At 35.1% G+C, this 23,329-nt stretch overlaps 1 protein-coding gene and 1 pseudogene across 2 annotated transcripts; both read left to right on the top strand.

The window, feature by feature from the left end:
- The first annotated feature begins 560 nt into the window (after positions 1-560).
- LOC144576168 (uncharacterized) lies at positions 561-4,781 on the top strand (annotated as a pseudogene). Its single transcript, XR_013518610.1, has 4 exons — positions 561-972; positions 1,059-1,215; positions 1,598-1,692; positions 4,175-4,781. The product of XR_013518610.1 is annotated as an uncharacterized LOC144576168 (transcript).
- A 12,555-nt stretch (positions 4,782-17,336) lies between these two features.
- Positions 17,337-20,050, top strand: AAE3 (AMP-dependent synthetase and ligase family protein). The gene is made up of 4 exons (XM_078326350.1): positions 17,337-17,639; positions 17,833-18,889; positions 19,346-19,449; positions 19,618-20,050. The coding sequence occupies exons 1-4, from the start codon at positions 17,424-17,426 to the stop codon at positions 19,804-19,806; spliced, it is 1,566 nt and encodes a 521-aa protein (XP_078182476.1). The 5' UTR covers positions 17,337-17,423; the 3' UTR covers positions 19,807-20,050.
- The last annotated feature ends 3,279 nt before the right edge of the window (positions 20,051-23,329 follow it).

The raw sequence follows: 23,329 nt of genomic DNA, 5'->3' as shown, positions 1-23,329 counted from the left end.
ATGCATCCATCCATACTTGTCCGTGACGGCATCCTTTCCCAAATATCAATTTGCCTAGCTATTATCGCAGGTGTCAGTGGAAAAAATGTGACACGACTAATACGCTGCCGTGATCTAAGTTAATCGTTTACATGTCGTGTCATGTTATGATTAAAATATCAAGGGGTGGTTATGGTATGCGAATAGTCATGTCGCGCTTAAACGTGTTGTGAACAAATGTGTGTTGCATGACTTGCGTGACCATTTAATCATAATTTAAGTTAATTTACTCAAGATTCATCATTTAATAATTATTTAATGGTTCTAATTACATGTGACTATGTGTTGTATCATAATTAGATCTTTCACGTGACGTGATATGTCGTGTCAAAGTTTTAAAAGATAATTACGAGTCACAACACGTAACTAATTGGTATGCATATAGTACTGTAACCGTACCGTTCCACGATGAAGCCAGCTCTCCCTTGTCATTTTTCCCACTGTAGATGACATAACTAATTGTTGATTTAATAATTTTCAATTTGATAATAATTAATTGTTGATTGAATAATTATAACCATGTTTATGGTTTTGAGTGGATGAATTGGATTTGTGTTTGGGTTGAAATCGGGAGACTGACTGTAGCAAACCAATTGAATTAGGCATGCCATTTGCCACGACCGCATGACCATGAATGGTATTCTGTTTTTCTGCTGCTCTCCCCGGCCTCTCCTCTCCTTCCATCGCTATCGCAATCCCAATCCAATATCTCTCGCCTTCTCCCTCTCCTTCACCATCCCAAGTAAAACCTATCGCTTCCGTTGCGGCAGCGGTTGCGGCCCCAAGAGGCGGTCACGTGCGGTAGCCGTGAGGGCCTCGTGGCGGGAGTCGCCGTATGGGGTGCTGGGGGTGCCTCCCTCCGCTACGCCGCGCAACATCAAACGCGCCTACCGCAGGCTTGCTCTCCAGTTCCATCCCGACGTCAATAAGGAGGTGAGCTCTTGGTCCTATGCTTCTTTCTATCTTTCTCTTCTTTTCACATTTGATATTCGATTCTCTCTTTAATTCTCATCTTAAAGCCAAATGCTCAAGAGAGATTCATGCGCATCAAGCATGCATACAATACCTTGATCAACTCTGAATCTCGATTCAACAACGCTACTTCCACTCGTGCAAACTATTCCACACCTTATGATAAAAAATCAACTGCACAAGAAGAACAGTTCTATGGATTTGGTATGTGCCTGCTCTTTTCTGTTTTTTTTTTCTTTCCTTTTTTCTGGTAAAATGGTCTGTGAATTAGTCAAATCGAGTTATGTCAAATGCATTTCCATTTCCTGTCTGGTGCTATGTAAGTGACTTAATTGCTGTTAACCAGTCAAGAAATGTTCACAGTCGTATGTGCAGTATTGATTTGGTACTGATACAGACCAAATCTCTTTTGCTTTCTAAATTGATTCAGGTCCTTAAACACTGCAGGTGAATTTGTTAGTGGCATTCGTATTTCTATTGGTAGGTGTTGGTTCATTGATTCGTGTTCTGGTCAATTACCTTTGTAGGATATTCTTGGATCAACTTTTTTTATTAGTATTCTGACTCGAGCAAATGTGGATTGCAGTTGATTTCTTAAAAGATTTGCAAGAAGAATTTCGGAACTGGGAAGCAGATTTGAATAGAGAAGAGAAACCCAAAAGCTTGTGGGAAGAACTAGCAGTAAGTTCTTTAAGTACCTCTTTTAATGGTGCCTTTGTGCATTGAGTACTACGATACGCGAATAACTGCTTAGCGATAATCGTGTGGCCTGTATTCAATAAACTGTTACAGCAATGACTGATAGTTCTCCTCTGTTGAACATTTTGATGGGTGAAACCAACATAACTAATTAGAAAATCACGGATAAACTAAATTTAGTTTTAAGTGTATTGTTCACAAAGACATGATTAGTAGCGTTCGGACAGTGTTTGCAGCTTATTACCTGACTATAGCATATAGGTTCAAATATCTATATTGAAAGCATCTTGTTGATTGGTACTAAATTACCTGATGAGATTCCAAAGTTTTAAGCAACTCAAATTTGTATGCTTTTTGACCTTCATCTTGACCTCCTTAAAGATCCAGTGAGATAGAAAGTATTTCCTAAAAAGAACAATAAATGTTTGTCTGGATTTGGGGGTCTCTCCATTAAATACCAAAGGATTTCCCATTAACGAATAAAAAAAAAAATCTAATAGATGAACTCACACGTACCAACTTTAATAACAAAAAGGTTACTTCAGATCATCTATGTATGTTTTGCTCAAGCAAATGATGCGATAAGCTAACTTTTATCAGCATATGTTTTGATATTTGGTTCATGGAGTCCAAACCTTTCTTCACCTCAAATGAAAGTATGATAGATAGATTATTGGATCTTCTATATGGGAGAGGCAAAAGTTCGGGTCAGATTGGGTCAATAATATTTTACTATTACTTTACGAAGGTCAGGATTCTGCCCAACCCGCGCCACCTTCAGGTCATAGATGACCTACCTTTTTTCTGACTCGCCGGGTCACAAGTCATCCTGACCCGATTAGACTGAAGATAGAGTTCAAGTTTATTTATTACTTTATATTAATACAAAATGTATGTTTGGTAAGGGTCTTGCCTCCCATCCCACTCTTCCTAGGTTCGATTCCTAGTGGAAGAAAATATTTTTTGCCTCTAGGTCTATACAGCTCCTAGGCAGACTATCCCCACTCTTAAATACACCAGAAAATTTAAATAAAGTAAATGAGCTGGGTTGGGCAATAATTGCCGCCCCTATATTTTACTTGTTGAAATTACTATAAGATGGTCTGAAACACTTAAATGGGATTGTGGGAACTTGTCTGTCGAAGATATTGCTGCACTAAATGCGAACTTCCCATTAATATGGATGGTAAGAGCTGCATTTATTGGATACAATAGCATCTGTCAATTTTGTAAATGTAGGATTTAGTCTCTCCAGGAATAGTAACTGACCCGTGAAATAGGTTTGAGAACTTGTCCAAGGCGTGAGTTTAACCTGACATGTTACCAGGTTTTTGTGCATGTTTGGGTCAGACATATGCGCATGTAGGGTTTGGTAACGTTTGTGCTGTGTAGTATTTCCATTGCTGATTAACACAATTATCAATCACAAAGAACTTTAATATATCTTTATCTGCAGATGACCCGTATTTAATTAACCTAGCAATAACTTAATAATTATACTTACAGCAATCACTCTGGGCTCATAACCAAATGCTTTGCTTTCACACATTGATTGCTTGAAAACAAATGGCACAGTCCCCAATCCAATCCTTCATTATTTTGACCAGGTCCTTGAGATTACATGGCAAGTTGACTATTCTTTTCTCGACTCACCATCCAGGTGGTCCTGTATGGACTGATACCTAATTGAAAATTCAATCTAGGACATAAATGTATGTGGTCCTGTATAGACTGATTCCTTACTAACTATTTGGTTAAATGGAACTTAACTATTTTGGGAAGTTAATTGGAAGGAATTACCACGTACGGTTGTTCTGGACCCTATACTACCCAGCACCTCTACTTGTCGGAGGGTTTCCCTTCTCTGCTTACTTTACAAATCTAGATGGATTTGTGCCTAAACTCTGATCTATGAGGATTCCTAGTGATTGTTTTAAATGCTAGAAGTTGATGATTTTAGGTCTAGTGCTGTTTTTGGTGAAAAATTGAATATTAAAGAGCTGACCATTCCTTTATGCCAGCTCCCCTTACAGTTGCCAAGCTTGGCCCAATCTCTGTTTTGCATGCCACTTTCACTTTTGTGCTTGCTTTTGTTTATACAATTTAATGATTCTATTTGTTAATATACAAATAAGAAACAAGTGAGTTACATATTAAGTTAAACTGTAGATACTTATGTAGTAATATTAATTTTCTCTGACCTTGGGAATCAAAGTCTGATGTTGTACAAAACTTGGGAATAAGAGCATATAAGAGTACGTATTACTTGAATCAGGAGAATACGTTTGGGTTTGTTCATAATATAAAAAGAAAACTGCACAGGTTTTCATACAAAATGGCAATTCTTAGCTCTAGGTTTTTATCACTACCTACTTTCCAATTAAGCAATACCTAAAATGTTTTTTTCTGTAATTTACTCCCAGCATTATCAGAATAGTCTGATAAAGTTTTGGCAAACATTCAGGAAATAGGAGAGGAGTTCGTGGAGTTCTTAGAGAAAGAGCTGAATATAAAAGAAGCAAATCTCAAGGATGATTCAACAGGGTCACAAAGGGAAAGGCGACAAGAGGAGGATGTGCAGAGGCAGCCAAGTGTTGAGGAGTCCATTGATGAAGTGGAAGCTGCTCTCGCGAAGTTGAAGAAGGAATTAGGTTTATAGGATAAACTTGGAATTATGATGGGAATTAGGGAAAAGAATTGAGTTTTGGATCAACAATAACAACAGACAAATACCTCGGTATTCAACAGGGTCACAAAGGGAAAGGCGACAAGAGGAGGATGTGCAGAGGCAGCCGAGTGTTGAGGAGTCCATTGATGAAGTGGAAGCTGCTCTCGCGAAGTTGAAGAAGGAATTAGGTTTATAGGATAAACTTGGAATTATGATGGGAATTAGGGAAAAGAATTGAGTTTTGGATCAACAATAACAACAGACAAATACCTCGGTATAGTATAAAATTCCCAGCATCTCAAGCTGCATATTTTTTGTCTACTTTCATAGTTGCTTTAGGGATTTGTGGCCAACCTAACTGTAATAAACATTTATTTTTCTTTTCTTTTTCTTATTAAGAACACATCAATTAGTTTTCAATGCACGAATTAATAAAAGTCCATGTTCTCGTGCCAGACCAAGAGTCATGCATGAAAAAAACTGCTTGCTTTTAGTTTTGTCATTTTAAAGTACGTAATATTTGAGGCAGGAGTACCAAGTAACACATTCTGCTGAAAAAATTGGAAGGTGGATTCTTTTGTTGTAAAAGTTCCAAGTAATATTTGGTGCTAGTTAAGTTCGTAGATATTCATTTATTAAAACATCACTTTACACAGAAAGTTGCATGCATGATTTAGAAGCTCCCACATAACTTAGATGGTTCAGCATGCATGAACCATATCAATAACATGAAAAAGTTTATATTTCTTTTATTACACAAGGATTATATAATATAATTGGGTACAATTGTTGCAGCATTAATATACTCCCATCAAAAAGAAAGATGCTCCTCATCTTCTAATTGAACTAATACAGTGTTTTTGTTTTATTCTATCATTTAGTTAGAATTTTTATTATAAGATTGATATCAATCATTAAAACAATTGATTGATGAACAATTTTACTACTCAATTACTCATTAATTTTACCACTCAATTATTACTCAATTTCTGACAGTTCTGAAAAATAAAAAAAATATCAGAATCAGAGGCATGTTTGTAATTTTTATTTTTTGAAGGATATAAAATCGACATATCGATAGGTCTGGTCAAACTTGTTAGGCAATTTTATTTATTTCTTCTTTTTGTGATGGAACATTACAAGAGCAGCAGTCTCAGGTGGCGCCTCGACAGGTACTTAAAACGACAACACATCTCATTTTTCTTGAATTCGCATCCTCTGAGATATCTCATATTTTGCGTGACCTTTTGGAAAATCTCAACCGTTCAATATGTTCCAAACCAAATCTCAATTGCAATTTATTTCTTTCAAAAGAACGAGTGATTCTAATTTTTTTTTTCTGAGCCAGATCTTTCAATTATGAAAACTTTATTAAAAAAAAAAAGATCGGAATAACAAATACGAAAACTTGATTAAAAAAAATGATATTAAAAAACACAAAGTTTTAAATAACAATTATCACGTTATTACAAAAAAACTAAAATAACAACTATAGTTACAATAACTAACTATAGTGCTGAAAACAACTGATAGCACTATAACTTTTAAGGTCAAAAAATACTATAATACAACTATGGCTAGTTATTTAGAACTCTGATAAAAATAAGTACAAAAAAAACTAAGAAATTATTTAGTAATCGACCAAATCCAATAACTCAAAAAATAATTTGTATGAAATTGTAATTTATTGAAAACAACTTGAAGCATCTGTTTCGAAGAAAAATATCTCATAGAGGACAAATTTGTCTATTTAAAGAATGTGTTCGATATACTAATAATACCTTATCATGTCTATTTTGAACTCTCAAAATCCTTCAATTTGTTCTCTTTCGCACTACAACCATGATTCGAAGTTACCAATTCTTTTCTATCAGCAGCTGGTGAAAAAGTGAAACCGAGTTACTATCAAAAATGAAAAAATCGCATTCCCTTTATCTAAGGACACTGTCTCTTTGAGATTTAGATCCAACTAGTGTTTACCCAATGGGTCGGGTCGGGTTCCGTCGGTCCGAACCCGTCCAGGCCACGGTTCCCACGGTCCTCGCGTTTTGCGGGTCTACGGATTAGCTAGGGTCGAATTCCATTTGGGAGTGTTGGACCAAACTCGTGCTAGATTCTTGATCCAAAATTAGCATCGGTCGGTCCGGATTGGGTACGGGTCGGGTCCGGGTCTGGTTTTGTTTTAAAAAAAAAATAGTGGACTGTTTATGGTTACTGTTTAGTCTTGTTTGTTTGGTCCGGTCCGGGTTTAGGCGGGTCTCGGGTTGGTCCGGATTGGGGCTAGTCAGGTTGGGAGTTTGGGCGGATCGGATTTTCGGAGATCTAGTTCAAAAAACTGGTCCAAATCTTTGCTAGATCCGACTCTAGAGTTACTCCGGTCCAGTCCAGGGACTAGCTAGGGTCGAACCGGTTCGACCGGGTCGGATCTGACCCGTCCGGGTTTTTTCAATTCACTAGATCCAACAAAGTACTCTACCTGGGTCATCTGTTTAAACCTGCACAAATCTTAAATAACTTGGTAAAATTTTTAAGAATCTCCGTGTATCTACGATTGATTAAAAAAAATCATCGTTCGACTGAAATTGCGTACAATGATACAGTACTAAAGTGAATCCGCTTATGCCTGTACAAAATCCAAAACTAAAAAAAGTAAGTGCCATAGACTCATAATGAACACTTTCAATATGCGTTATAAATGACGTAGTTATCCACACAAGCACATATCAGTTTAATGAATACTAGCTTTTAATATAAGTGTCATAATAAATTAAATAAAAGTAACATGGACAATTTTTACATACAATCTCAAATCAATATATAATCACGAGGTTATGGTACTATATATATGGGATTTGGCTAATATGCTATGAGTTGCATAGAGGCCTCCCGTGCTACGGCTCAATATTCGAATTTTCAAAATTCTAACGGTCGATCAGAACCATTCATCTTGTTCTCCATATTAATCTGTGCCTGGAGACCAAATTTTACATTTTTTGGAAATTTTTTACTATTTTTTAGATTTATTGAATATCGTTGTTTTTTATGGTCCATATTTGTCTGAAAAACAACGATTTTCAATAAATCTAAAACAATAGTAAACAATTTCCAAAAAATGTAAAATTTGGTCTTCAAACACATATTAATATGGAGAACAAGATGAACGGTTCGGATCGACCGTTAGGATTTTGAAAACTCGAATATTGAGCCGTAGCATGGAAGGCCTCTATGCAACCCATAGCACTGTAGCCAAGTCCACTATATATGCATAGCTTATGTTGGCCTAAGGCCCTAACCTAAGGATTGATATCTTAATTTTCGAAATCTGTACAATTGATATGAACCGTTTAATATAGTATCCATACAAAAATATACTTGTACATAAAATTCTATATTTTTAAGAATATTATTATTATTTTTAAGATAGATAAAAAATCACTTGATCTCATGATTTTAGATCATCCAGTAAATTACCTATCTAACGAAATAGTAAAGTATTTTTAAAAATATAAAATTTTATTTGTAACTACATTTTCATATAGAAATCACATTGATGATTCAAATCGATTATTTTGACTTTAAAAACAAAAATATTGATTCATAGTATAAACTAATCCGTGAGATTCATAGTACCAAATCCTCACTCTATAATCATAATATGATATAATATTATATTCCATCTAATTTATGGACTAATAATAGCAGTGAAACAGATCTAATCCAAGTAGAAACTTTTGAAAGTGATATGATATTTTTAAAATCATGCATACAGACCAAATGAACAAGGGACACATAACAAACCATCTGTATATAAAAAAATTTAGTGCCCTTTTTAATAAAATTCGTGTGCCAATGCCAATTACCGACAATGACATTGGCAGCGCACGTGACATGGCAATTGGCAAGATTTTTATGTTGCGACTTGCGAAGTTCTTTTCCGGTGGAGGTGGCAACTCTAAGTAGTTCAGTTCAATTTTCTCTCTTCCGTTTACGGTTTACTCATCCATTCGTTTGTCAAAACCCACGTGTCATTTCCGTAACACTCAGACGCTCAGTGGTCTAGTCTGTATTATTTGTAGGGACCTCGTTTGCATTATTGCAAAGACTCGTTCTCCCGTAAATTCAAATTTTTTTTCTTGACTCGCACCATTGCGATATTCGCGTCCTATGGAACCCTGAAAAGCCAAAATAAACATTTTAACAAATATTGTAGCACAATTTTTTTTTTTCTTTTTTGAAAGAAGTGGGTCTAGATTCATCGGTTTCTATTAATAGAATGAAAATCACATTACATTGTATTTGTGAAACTAGTACCAACACTGATATCACAAACAACAACTACAAACAAAATAGAGATCAATAAAACGCGGCATTAAGGCAATACCAGCAAAAGAAACTTACAAAGAAAACATATAACTAGCACCTACTAACACTACCACTTATTACACAGTTATGCAAAAAGGCCCTTGTACTAGTGAAAAATGACAAAACTTCCTTGTCTTCAACTTTCTAGGCCTTCATCTTCAAACCTGTCCACCATCGAATGCCCTATTCGAAGCATAAAGATTGTATCATATTCATCCTCCATAGAGATAGTAAGCAAACTTTCTAATAGACTCTTAACATCACGAGGTAGCATATATATTAGTTTCTCAAGTGCATTATATTTTTTTATTAGAACACCAAAACTTAACAATAGCTAGAATATGTGCCCCTAGACTACTAGCTAAAAATAAACATTTTATAAAAGAAGTTCTCAATAGTAATCTAAAAATAACAATATTTATGCAAGAGTGTATTTAGTGTATTCTTTATAATTCAACATAAGATAATTTAAGTAGCAATAAAAACATAATTCGAATCCTAGACTTAGCATAGTGATCATGGGCTTTGTATTTCTGCATAAAGACACATATTTCTATTTTGCAAGAGGCATTTACAAGAAAATGGATGTTGGGGGTTAACACTATCAATATAATAATAACATAATAAAATAAACAATTGCGTTGATTCAAAACATTATTTTAAGTTCTTCAAAAAAATATATATATTCAATTATCATTATGAGTTACACCATCTTGATACCATATGTTTATAAGTTATTTTTGCGATTCCAAAATTCAACAGTCCATCCGAACTGTTCAACATGATCTTCATATTAAAATATAATTGGAGACCAAATTTTACATTTTTTGAAATGTTTTAATATTTATTAAGATGTGTACAAAATTGTGATTTCTAGATAATTCTGGACCATTGAAAAAAATCAACTTTAAAAATTCTAAATAAATACTAAAATTTTTTCATAAAATGTAAAATTTGATCTTCAAGTACATTTCAATATGAGATCATATTAAACGGTTCAGATCGACTGTTTAAATTATAAAATCACAAAAATAATTTATAAACATATAATGTCATAATTGGATATCTCCTCTTATGTTATACGGTCAAGAGGTCGCCGTCTGATTTTAACTGAATCGACGAGTTAATTAATTAAATATTGCAGCGCTAACAACCTACAATTCGAGAATAATAACGTCTTATCCTTTTACTTCTCTTTTGGTCAGTCAAACTTGACACTGTATTTGTCCGGGTGCTGATTTTAACACAACTATTTTTTTTATTAACACAACAATTTTAATTTTTCTATTTGTATAGACAATTTTGTCCCTCTTTTATTGTTGCTATAACTTGCCTTTTTGATTATGCAATCAATACTTTCTTTATTTTAATGATTTTGATTCATTTTATTTCCAAAATCAAAATATTTCTCTCTAGATGCATTATTTTCTAAAGAACGAAAGACAATAATTAAAATTTAAAACTCATATTAATGAGTTGAAAAATCAATTTATCAATCAACAAAAAGAAAACTTATATTTAAATTAACATATAATAATTTGTAGATTTTATTAATTGAAATGATCATATTTAAAGATAAAATTACCTAAGATTTAATTAAATTATATAATTTACAATTAACAAAAAATATTGTCAATATAATTTTCAATCAATTGAGTAACATAATTAAAAGTAGGAAGCAATTACATCTATAGAAAAAAAACAAAAAACAAAAAAGCTACGTGGCAATCGAGGCATATTATTTCAAAATTTAATTGGGTAACATGCTAAATATTTGTTTTCTTCTTTCATTCGTATAGTATACAATTAGAAGAAAACATGAATGAAGGATAATAAATTTAGAAGTTGATATTTAAAAAACTTGTTAATTAAAAAAAGAAATAAATGACTCCTTGATTGATAAACAATTTGAGGAATAACTTCACAAATAACAAAGATTTTTTTTTATATAATAGAGAAATATGATGATAGAGAGTAACATATAACAACTGAGAGGAGAATTCGTATGACCAATAAATTTAATGTGGTAATAGATATTTTCTATTTAGTTTTATATAAAATTAAATAGAAGCTAGATATTTATATTTGTTAAAAAAAATATCCGGCAGATAACCTATTTATTGCAAAAAAAGAAGAAGTAAAAAGTAAAATTAGGGATGCTTGTTGCATTTGTGCAAATGTAATAAATACTTCTACATCTGGCCTTTAATTCTTCCCCCACCAATATATAAATGAGGAGGTTGAAATGCCTCCATTTTTGGTGCTCCATCATGTCTCTATTTTTAAAAACTTTAATAACTCAAAATTTAAAACTTAAAAGTCAAAATAAAACCATTCGATATGATCTACATCATTTTATCTATGCACTTGTAAAAAATTATGACATTTCAACTTTATTTTGATTGTCATCGAGAGCTTGTAAAAACATACTAATGTGGACAATTTCTAGACATTGATTTTTCAACTAATTGATTCACATAAAAAGAAAACCGAAATGTGATAAAACTTTTTGAGCACATAGATAAAATAGCATAGATCACATCTAACTGTTTTATTTTGAAGTTTATAATTTAAATTTTGAGTTATTAACGTTTTGAAAATTGAGGCATAGTGGAGGCACTTGAACCCTCCTCTATATAAATAACACCTGACTTTATTATCCGAAATTAGTGTTGTAGTCCTTATCTATCGATCTCCATCGATTTTTTTTTAGAAACCATAAATGAAACAAAAAATAGATTTTACCAAACCAATTTGATTGTTTTGTTTTTTACAAAAATTATAAGAACCGAGATACCATTTCGGTTCCATTTTTTTTTTTGACTAAAATGATAATTCGGTCCTAGTTGTTTCACATATTTCGAGAGAAAAATATGTTGAAAAATTGTAAAAATATGTCGGACCGAATTGCTATTTCGGTCCGAAGACTGAAATGACATTTCGTTTCTTATAGTTTTTGTAAAAAAAAATAATCATGTTGATTTCAAAATTTTTTTTTTTTTAATTATGGTTTATAAAAAAAATTCGTCTCCATCCATCTTTTACCATAGAACTATAAACAACGGTTAAAACTCGGCCATTTTTATTAATAATCCATAAAAAAAAGGTATTTACCAAAATAACCCAAAATCCTGAGTTTTTTCAAATCTGACCAAACCGCCATAATCACTGGCGGTCCAGTTCCATACCAGACCGCCAGCAACCTGGGCGCTCCAGTAGGGACCAGACCGCCAGTATCCCTGGCGGTCCAGTATGCTGGCTTATAACCACTCTGTCTCTCTCTCTCCAGCACACAGTATCATTTCATTTGTTAAACCACAGAGAAGAAAGAGAGAGCGATTTTGGCGATTTTGAAGCGATTTTAGGCGATTTAGAGGCGATTGCTACAGGTATTTTATTTTTTATTTAATTATTTTCTATTTAATTTTTAATTAATAATTATTATACCCGCAGTCTGTAAATACTATAAATTAGTCTTTAATTAATATTATAATTAACTTTTAAATTGCAAAAAATAATGAATCTATTATACTGTAATTCTTATGAATTTTTTTTTTTAAATGTAGTTTGTTAAGGAAAAAATGCTGGTTGCACTGTACGTGGGCGGTAAGCTAATTAAGGGTGTAGAGGGCGTGTATTACTCGAAAGATGCCTCATTCGGCTTGCAAGTTAATGAAAGAACCACATTTATTGAACTTAAGCAACTAGTATACGAAAAGACTGGTGTAAATCCCAACCGGTATGACTTAGAATTGGCTACCCGAATTGACACACAACGGGCTGGGGCGGGTAGACCTTACTTTGTGAGTTTTCCTATACAGATGAGGAGTTGTGGATGTTAGTTTGTAATAATCTAGAAGTCAATAATACGATAATTTATCATAAAGCTTTGTTCATGAATTGAATGTTTATCATTTTGTTGCCTTGAGTATTATTGCATTTATGGATCATTTCGAGTTCATGACTGAAATTGTGAAACTCCATAATATAGATGATATATACTCCTAAAAGGTCACTGACCAAGGTAATTAGCAGGAACACTAATTACCGCTATAAGGTTAGTATGTGGATTAAAAGATGGTTAAGTTTTACAAACCACCTGACACGAGATGTCATTTTAATCACATAGATACATGTTCTAAGAACATGGTATTTGACAGACCCTGAATGAGACATTAAATAGAATTGTGTTCGTGTCATTTATGTTTTCATTCAGTGTCACGTTCTAAAGTATGAGGTATTTATCGTTCCCACTGAGAAATATGTATGTGTGATTGCTATCTACCGTTGTCCGTAAAAAGCAGTCATAACGGTAGCATTCCCATATGTATAGCTTAGCTGAGGAAGTGATAGTCTACCAAAAGTATTATTGTCCCTCGTATCTCTATACGAGCTATAGCATCACTGGGCCCCTTGGTAGAGTTAGATTATCTGCATGAGGTATAATTACAAGAGTAATTATATTTGATAATCTGCTCAAGATCAAGAAAAGATTAAGTTTGCAAGGATGACACACATCTACCTTGAAACTAATCTGATAGCTATGAGACAAAAGAACTGACACAAGTAAATAGTTTACTGGATCGTGATATTGTACAGTACAGCATCATCTGTGTAATTGGATGGTCATGATGTGTTGCCAGATACCACTCATGATTATAGAAGTTAAAACAGTTTTAACTCTGTTTACCAACATAACACAGATCATATTGGGTCACACCATATAGGAGCTACTCGGAGAATCTTACTGATTAATTATAAATTGATTATAATTAATATTAAGATGGTTATAATTAATTATACGTGATATAATTAAATTATAAATGGCATTTAGAATGACAAGCAGAAACAACGGTTAATTTATAAACGTACACGTTACGTTGTATAAAAGTTACCGAACAACAACCGAAAAGAAATATAATTGTATATGACAATTATATATATTTGATTTGGATTTTAATTTGTTAATTATGGATTTGAATTATGGGTTTAAAAGTCCAAAATAATCAAAGCCTTAATTAAAATTAAAAGCCCAAAGTCAAAGCCCAAAATCAAAGCCTTTTACTATTCATGCCTTAATGGGCCAAGGGCAAAATGGTCATTTCACACCTATGCCACCTTGCATGACACCTTAGGGTGTAAAAGCATGGAGAAGAGTGTGGAAGGGTGTGGAAGGGGTATTTTGGTCTTTTCACATATTAAAGGATGAGGTGTCAAGGGTTTTTGGTAAATAGATTTGTTTTGAGGGGTATTTCGGTCTTTTGCGAACCTCCTCAAAACACTATAAATAGAGGGGTGAGGGTAGAGAGAAAACTTACTAATTCACATGTTAATCTGATTAATTCATTAATCGGAATTTCTCTCTTCCCTGATTTCGGTTATTACGAGATTCAGAAAAATATATTTTTGCAAACTCTGCGGTATTTCTTGTTTTGCTTTTTAAGTGAAACGGAATAACTTGGAGTCTTAAATATATTTAATCTGTCCCTTTTTCGGTGAATAGTGTTTCTGCAGAATTCCGCAGTTTACGGTATTTCTGGCAGAAGAAATAAACCGCTCTCCGGTTAGTCCTGGTGGATAACCGATAGAGGTATCACACGTGTGATACTCCGAGTCGATTCCTTCCCTGGTGTAGCTCTTCTCGCTCGGTCTGCATTCCAACTGTGATTTGGAAACAAGGTATAAATTGTTATATTAATCTATTTAATTGGTAAATAGATTTAAAGCTTTAGAAAATTAATTATGGAGTAGATCTGTAAATAGGATTAAATGGATCTTCTTGATTCATTTAATCCGTAGCTTAAGGTAGATGTAAAAATTTTTGTTTTACTCTTTCCGCACCTTAATCTAAATCAATGGGTTTGAACCATTGAAAATCCAACAGTGGTATCAGAGCTCAAGGCTCTCCCGCTGATTGATTTTCTAAAAGTTATAACTTATGCAAATAAGGTGCATATACCGCGTATCGGTTTAAATTCTTACATTTGCAGCACAAGTCCAAAACCGATTAGAAATGAGATTTTCTTGGTTCGGTTTTACCGACTAAGAAAGTTAAATTAGATTTAAGCTTTCTTTATGCTTTCTTATGAAATGTAAACTTTTACATTTCTTGGATCAGTTTTTCGACCGAGAAAGATAAAATAGGATTTTATGCTTTCTTTATGTTTTCGTTTTCAAAACTTTTGATTGCGTTAAAGTTCATCTAAGAATGTGATGAAGCAATAAAGTACCTGAGTAAGAGCTGTTAATCTCCACCCGTAAAAGACAAGGTTAATGACAAGAAAAGTCTCGGCTTTTCGTCTAACCCTCTTTTACGTGTCCTGATAGTTGGCCTAAAGGAGACTTTGTCACATTACCAAATTGCTTTAACGCTTTTGAAATGGCAAAATTTAGTGTAACATTTTACCTTTTCGAAAACCTTCGGATAAGTAAAGTTCATCGAAGAATGTGATGAAGCAATAAAGTACCTTAGTAAGAGCTATCATTTCCACACCGTAAAAGAGATGGTTCTGTCTAGGAAGGATTGAGTCTAAGCGGTCCTCGTGACCCCGATCTTTCCTGGGAGCCCCTTTTACATGTCCTAATGGCTGGCCGAAAAGGAACTTTGTCACATGACCAAATTGCTTTATGGACCGAAAAAAATATCTGATTTTAAAACCTGTAAACTGTTTATATGCTTTAAAATGGTATGAATAAGAACTGAGCATAGCTGCAAAATAAAGAATTAGGAACTGATAAATAAATATACCTGACTTGGTCCTGTATATAAGTAAATTAGATTTACTGCTTTGATATGAAATGAATAAATTAGATTTATCGCTTTCAAGGAACCGTGAAAGAACGTGATGTCAAAGAAAGATTTGTGAAGGAACTTACCGTTGTCTTTCTGGCAGACGACTTTCACGTGTCTGTAAGAATGTCCAAAGTCAGTTACAAGAACTGACTGCTTAACAAAGCTAAGCGTATCAAAGAGGTACTGATAAGAACATAAACTAATGGAGATCACATTTCGTATTCAAGACTTCCTTTCCACGACTGCTTAATGAAGCATATGAAAGAAAATCAATTATGGAGTAGATCTGTAAATAGGATTAAATGGATCTTCTTGATTCATTTAATCCGTAGCTTAAGGTAGATGTAAAAAAATTTTGTTTTACTCTTTCCGCACCTTAATCTAAATCAATGGGTTTGAACCATCGAAAACCCAACAGTGGAAGGTTGTGTACCATAAAAATAAAGTATAGCCCAACAATTAAGTCATGGCCCCAATTCCATACAAATTCAACCAACCACAATCTTTTGAATTAAACCAATTAATTTACATATTCAACCGATTAATTTACAAATCCAACCAATTAACACAATTCATTTACAAATTTAACCAATTAACCCTAACCCTAAACCCTAATCGGGTCGCCTTCTGGGAAAATCAACAACCCGGCAAGGTCACAAGCAATTCGGAACAACCAATTCATAACGAGTTTTCATTTACATAATTACCTGATAGAGCTTGAACACACAACGAGTCAGCGGGTTGCAGTCGGTTTCGAGATCCTTCGCTTCGCCTCCAAACCTCTCCGAAATCACCAAATCACGGTCAATGCACCACAAAGACACCACTACGAGAGAGAGAGGGGCAAAAAGAGTCAAAATGGCTTAGAGAGAGAGAGAGGGAGAGAGAGGCAGAAAGAGAGAGAGAGGGAGAGAGAGAGGCACCTGGGCGGAGCCGGGCGGCGGGCAACGGCGGCGCGGGCGCGCGTCGTCGGTTTTTTTTTTTTTCGCGGGTCTGTGGTGCGGAGTAAACAGAGACAGAGGGGGGGAGGGTTCGGGTTAAAAAAAAAAATGAATACTGGACCGCCAGGGATACTGGCGGTCTGGTCCCTACTGGACCGCCGATGTTCCTGGCGGTCTGGTATGGAACTGGACCGCCAGTGATTCTGGCGGTCTGGTCCCTACTGGACCGCCGATGTTCCTGGCGGTCTGGTATGGAACTGGACCGCCAGTGATTCTGGCGGTTTGGTCAGATTTGAAAAAACTCAGGATTTTGGGTTATTTTGTTAAATACTTTTTTTTTGGGTTATTAATAAAAATGGCCGGTTAAAACTTATGAGAGCACTAGGTTAAATGAATATCATATCTATTGTAAATTCGATGAATTCTAAGTTCATTCCATTTGTTCGATCCGCTTTAATTACAATCTACCTACATAAAAATTAAATATTAAACAGGTCGGATTTTGAGACGGAGCTCACAGATATTATTGTTCCTATGCTAGTCACAAATCCGTTAAAATTAAAAATTAAAAATTCGTCTATGCTTAAAAAGGACTTTTGCTCACCAATTAAATACCGTATCGACGTAGATGATTACGAAAGCGAAACGCATCATAAAGTTGACGAGTCCGTGTCCTCTGACATATCTCATATTTTGCGTGACCGACATGGCCGGTGCCTATTCGGGGATGACGTAGGGGCCAGTATTATTTGAGCTTTGAGATTCGCGCAGAACGTATTGCAACGGTTGAGATTTTCCAAAAAGTCGCGCAAAATATGAGATATCTCATAGGATGCGAATTCAAAGTTGACAACGTACCCAGATGAACCTTCCCCTGCTCCTCTCCATTTATAAATATATCAACCCCGTAACTTTAACCCCTCAAATAAAATCATCAAAATAGCGCACCATGGCAATAATCCACGAAGCCTCCCCCACGCTCACTGGACTTCTCAAGAAGGCCGCCGTATCTTTCCCTGACAAGCGGGCCCTCTCCTTCGCTGGAAAATTTGAAATCTCCCATTCGCGTCTCCAGGAGCTGATCGACTACTCCGCCTCTGTTCTTCGATCCGCGGGCGTATCTCCTGGCGATGTTGTCGCGTTAACCTTCCCCAATTCAATCGAGGTATATAATTTTTCAACCAATTCTTCGTTACATTTCTGGTATTGAAGTGGTTACATAGTCGATTGAGAATTGTATCAGTATAGGTGTCGACTTCCTGAGTCCTGACAATAGACCTGAAAATAAAATAATCACAGAAAAGAATATCGTATTCTATGTTTCAATATTAAATTCCTTTAATTTACTATTTTTGTAGTTGGTGATTATGTTTCTAGCAGTGATACGGGCACGAGGTGTAGCTGCCCCATTAAACGCTGCATACACACAAGAGGAATTCGAATTCTACCTCTCTGATTTGGAATCGAAATTACTGCTGATAGACTCGGTAGGTAATCCTAAAGCACAAGCCGCAGCATCAAAACTCGGCATCACTCAAGTCCCAGTTTCTCTAGCCGACCCGACTGGCCCGGTACATATCTCTGTGCCAACCCTTAACGGTGATTTGAATCATGATCTGGTGCAAGATTTCTCGAATGATCCATCTGATATGGCGCTTTTCTTGCACACTTCCGGCACTACGAGCCGGCCCAAAGGGGTTCCCCTGACCCAACATAACCTAGCTGCATCAGTACAAAACATCAAGTCAGTGTACCGGTTTACAGACTCTGACTCAACCGTTGCGGTTCTGCCTCTGTTCCATGTGCATGGTCTCCTGGCCGGGCTCCTTTCACCACTCTCTGCTGGTGGGTCAGTCTTTCTGCCGTCCCAAGGTCGGTTCTCAGCCTCGACTTTCTGGGCTGACATGCGGGCCACCAATGCTACCTGGTACACAGCAGTACCAACCCTGCATCAAATCCTACTTGATCGTCATGCCACAAAACCTGAACAAGATGGCCTTCCAAAACTTCGATTCATTCGCAGTTGTAGTGCATCTCTTGCACCAGCCATTTTAGAGCGCCTCGAATCGGCATTTAATGCACCGGTTTTGGAAGCATACGCCATGACAGAGGCATCACATTTAATGTGTTCAAACCCATTGCCACAGGACGGGCCGCATAAGCCCGGTTCAGTTGGCAAGCCGGTGGGGCAGGAACTAGCAATTTTGGATGACAAGGGTGTCCCACAGCCGGCTGGTGTCGCCGGTGAGGTATGCATACGTGGGCCCAATGTAACAAAGGGGTATAAGAACAACCCAGAAGCAAATAAGGAGGCCTTTTTGTTCGGGTGGTTTCACACGGGCGATATTGGGTACCTGGATGAAGATGGTTATCTGCACCTAGTTGGCCGGATCAAGGAGCTGATAAACAGAGGAGGTAAGTGAATTCTATTTGTCAGAATTTAGGAATAAATAAAAGCATTTTCTTTGGAGTTCTGTATCATATATGCGAACGACACCCACACCTCTCCTCCCAATGACTATATTGTCTTTTAGTTAGAAAAATCTATCGAATGTGATAGATTGTTTTTTAGTTAGAAAAAAATTAGCAAGGACAAAAAAATATTTTTAATTGGCCTTCATGAAAATTATTTTAGTCCTTTTTATTTTTTAAAAAAAAATTATCTTATTTTTTTTTCCAAGAGATTCAATTGTGAATTTAATTTTTGTAAATAAAAATATTTTTTTTACAAATTGTCTATGTGCTTCATTTTTTTTTTAAAACTCACTGTTGTGTTACATTTGCGATCTTTATAATTTTAGAACTTTTAAATTCATTTTATTCTCCATTGCTTTCCTTTATATTACTAAATAAATAATTACTCTTTATCAGGAGAGAAGATATCACCAATAGAAGTGGACGCGGTGTTGGTGGGCCATCCAGACATAGCACAAGCCGTGGCATTTGGTGTACCAGACCCAAAATACGGCGAAGAGGTAATAATATTTAGCCGATTTAATGCTAAATTATTATTGAATTTGACAATCTTTATTATAAAAACAGTAATTTTGTATGTATTTAAGATAATTGTAAAAAAAATATTTAGCACATTTTTCAATATGGTGAGATCTAAAATTTGTTCTAAGCCGTTGATTTGATTCTAGATAAATTGCGCGGTGATCCCGAGGGATGGCACGGATTTAACTGAAGATAATGTGACCGCGTACTGCAAGAAGAATTTAGCTTCTTTCAAGGTACCAAAACGGATATTTATCACCGATTCGCTTCCCAAAACAGCTACAGGGAAGATCCAACGGCGGATTGTTGCCCAGCACTTCCTAGAGCGCAACTAGAAAAGCAAGCGCGGAGCTTTCTGGAATGGTTATCGATTAAACTATTGAAATAAAGAGTGATTAGAGATTTCTGTGATAAGTTGGCTATTTTGGGAGGTGGATAGAGAATTATTTGTAAGCTATCATGAGGTCGTAATATTGATTATTGGTCATGCTTGGGAAATATAAATTAAAATATATATGTATTGAATTTTGTACAACTATTGTTTCTTTTCCTTGTGGAAGATATAAATTTTGCAGCTGAGATGGTTTGCGTATGTGTTGCATACGATAGATCTGATATTATTAACTTTGATCAGATTGGAAAATGAACGGTCAGATTCATCCAGAGCTATCTAATGTTTTCTCTCTGTTATTGGGATGACTGATGAGCCAAATGGAGTCCCCTTTCTACGAACTTGGCAATCATAAGTGAGAGCACAGAAACTGTTTCGTGCTCGACTAATTGTGTAACTAGGTGGTAATTTCCTTTTGTTCCTAGTCACACTACACTCCAAATTCCAAAACATTGTTTTTCTCTCTGAGGCCCTGTTCGACGGAACCGGTGAAATGGGAACAAGAATAAGAATACAAAAAATTTGATTACTATTCACATGGGAAAAAAAAAAATTCAATCTGAGTGACTTTTTATTTTCTCACGTGAACGGTAATTTCTTTATTGCCGCCAAACACGTCTTAAGGACCTGTTCGGCAGAATCAAGGGAATGAGAATAGAAATAGGAATACAAAAATTTTGAACTGATTTTTATTATTTACGTGAAAAAAAAAAAAATTTTGATAATAAGACTAATGCTCACTTCATTGAAAAAAAAAAAAAATTCAGAGTGAATTTTTTTTTACCACGTAAACAGCAACTTCCAAACAGCCCTAATGTCGCAGTTCAGATTTTTAATTATTGTTTTTTTTCTTACGAGAGCACTTGTCACACAGTCACACTATACTCCATGACCCCACAACATTATTTTTGCTTCGATGTCGGAGGATTTTTATTTATATTACAAAATAATAGAAAAAAGTAGAAAGACTATCTTGATATTTAGATATATAGATGGATCGAAAAAATTTCGCTCAGAACTTTGAACTGGAAAAGTTTCTTGTGTTAATGTGATTTTTTTTTCTTTTTAGGTTGTCTTAAATCCTCTGTACCCTCCCCCACACAGATAAGTGAATTCAATTTCTTATTTATTTTGTAATGTCATTGTATAACTTGTTGTAACAATTGCTCAAGATCATAAGAGTTTGCAAAAATCAGCCCACACGTAGAGTATTTCAGCCTTCAAAAATTTTCATCCTCGTTTCCGTTTCCGTTTTCTTTAGACTGCCAAATAGACTCTAAAGAATTCAAAAGCTCAAAGGAAAAAAAAAATATTCCAGTCCTATGATTCTAAATTTTAAGATAATATTTCCTTTTTCTGTAAATAAAAAATTCTCCCAACGTCGCTATCCAGAGTCAATTTATTTTTTAGAACATCAATGAATGTCGCACGACACCGTTACAAGGAGTGCCTATCGTCAGATATCTCATATTTTGCGTGAATTCGCCTACTCGGGGACAGTTCAGGGGCAGTATAATTTGAGCGTTGAGATTCGTGCAGAACGTATTTGAATGGTTGTGATTTTCCAGAAAGTCACTCAAAAAGCCTGAGACCGGAAGCAATAATTTTAGTAAGAAAGCGACCGGACGGGAGTATTGCTTGTGGTCCGTAACACTGCAAGAGGACCCCACCTGGTACCTAACCGGCTTCCATTGTTTGTTTTACTTCTCTTGATTTGGTATTACTGCTACAGTACATAGTACAGACAGTTGGCAGGAGTAGGGGTGAGTAAATCGCTCATAACTCGTGAGCCGCTCATAACTCGCTCATTAAAAGCTCATCTAAACTCGCTCATTTATCCGCTCATTTAAACTCACTCATTAACAACTCGCTCATTTATTTAATGAGCGAGCATGAGCATGACCCAACTCGCTCATTAAGAATTTGCCACACCTAATCCCTGCCACATTTAATCCTATATAATTCTGTATAACATCAACCTTGCCTCATTAAAATTGATAGATAGTGAGCATAGTTTCATATTTAATTATGTGTAATATAATGAGTACAATGTAACATTTAATTCTGTGTAATATACTAATATTCATAGTTTCATATTCATTTTTTTTGTAAATCGGCAGAATCAAAACCTCCGCCAAAAGCCCAAAACAAGTAATAGTCATAACAACTCACTCATTTAAATGAATTATAACAATTTGTTGGATTTTATTACGATGACTTTTAACAAATTTTGTTATACGTGGACACACTATATAATTTTGTTATGAGTCATAAGTCATAACTCGTGAGCCGCTCATAACTCGCTCATTAAAAGCTCACTCATTTACAACTCGCTCATTTATCCGCTCATTTAAACTCGCTCATTAACAACTCGCTCATTTACTTAATGAGCGAGCATGAGCATACCCTAACTCGCTCATGCTCGCTCATTAATCACCCCTAGGCAGGAGTGCGTATCCTCTGAGATATCTCATATTTTGCGTGACCGACGTGTCCGGTGCCTATTCGGGCATGACGTAGGGGCCAGTATTATTTGAGCTTTGAGATTCGCGTAGGACGTATTGCAACGGTTGCGATTTTCCAAAAAGTTACGCAAAATATGAGATATCTCAGAGGATTCGAATTCCAGTCGGCAGTCGGCACCCACGTGGCCAGTTGTTTTCTGAATGCTGATCTTTTGAGTTGAATATAACCAATTTTCTGTCAAAATAAAATAATTAATTGTGATCTATATTCTATATCACTTTTTCGGTTTTTCCACACACAAAAAAGATATAAAATTTTATTATTTTTTATTGACATCGAGAGCTTGAAAGAATATGTTGATGTGGACACTTTCTAACCGTTAGTTTTTCAAATTCTTATTTCTTATCAAGGCAAAGTTAAAATAATATATTTTTTGTACATGCAGATCAAATAATTATATAAATTGTATTTAGAAGTTCAATTTTGTTATTTCAATTTAGAAAGGAAATATATATTGAAGTCTGACTAATTAAAGTATTTGAACCCTCTTCATATTAAATTATTGCCTTTCAACTGTCTATAACCTTAACATAAATCCAATTTAATACCACAAAATTTGGTATTTGGCGGAAGCACATTAATAAATCCTTTCTTTAGCGATGTGAATTAGGTGATCATTTGCAAAAAGGTAAGTTTTACTTTTTATTCAATTAAAAAAGTTTTAAATTTTTATTACTAATTTTTTTTTAGTCTCACAGTAGAAGCCAGCAAAACAAATTGCCAGATAAAACAACCATAATGTATTTGCGTGTTTGTCTAACCGTCTGTTAATGTTGTCATCAATTTGACAATTTTGTTCTAACAGAAATAAATAAGGAAGCAGCTAACAGTCCCCCAACTCCAGTCCCCCAAAAATCCCCGGAGATTTTCAACTAATTCTGTAAACATCAATACTAAATCCTGTAAACATCAATACTAAATTCTGTAAACTAATTCAACAA

This window comes from Carex rostrata, chromosome 25, assembly GCF_964058835.1.
Source record: "Carex rostrata chromosome 25, lpCarRost1.2, whole genome shotgun sequence".
Lineage (NCBI taxonomy): Eukaryota > Viridiplantae > Streptophyta > Magnoliopsida > Poales > Cyperaceae > Carex > Carex rostrata.
This window is presented reverse-complemented; position numbering and strand designations above follow the sequence as displayed.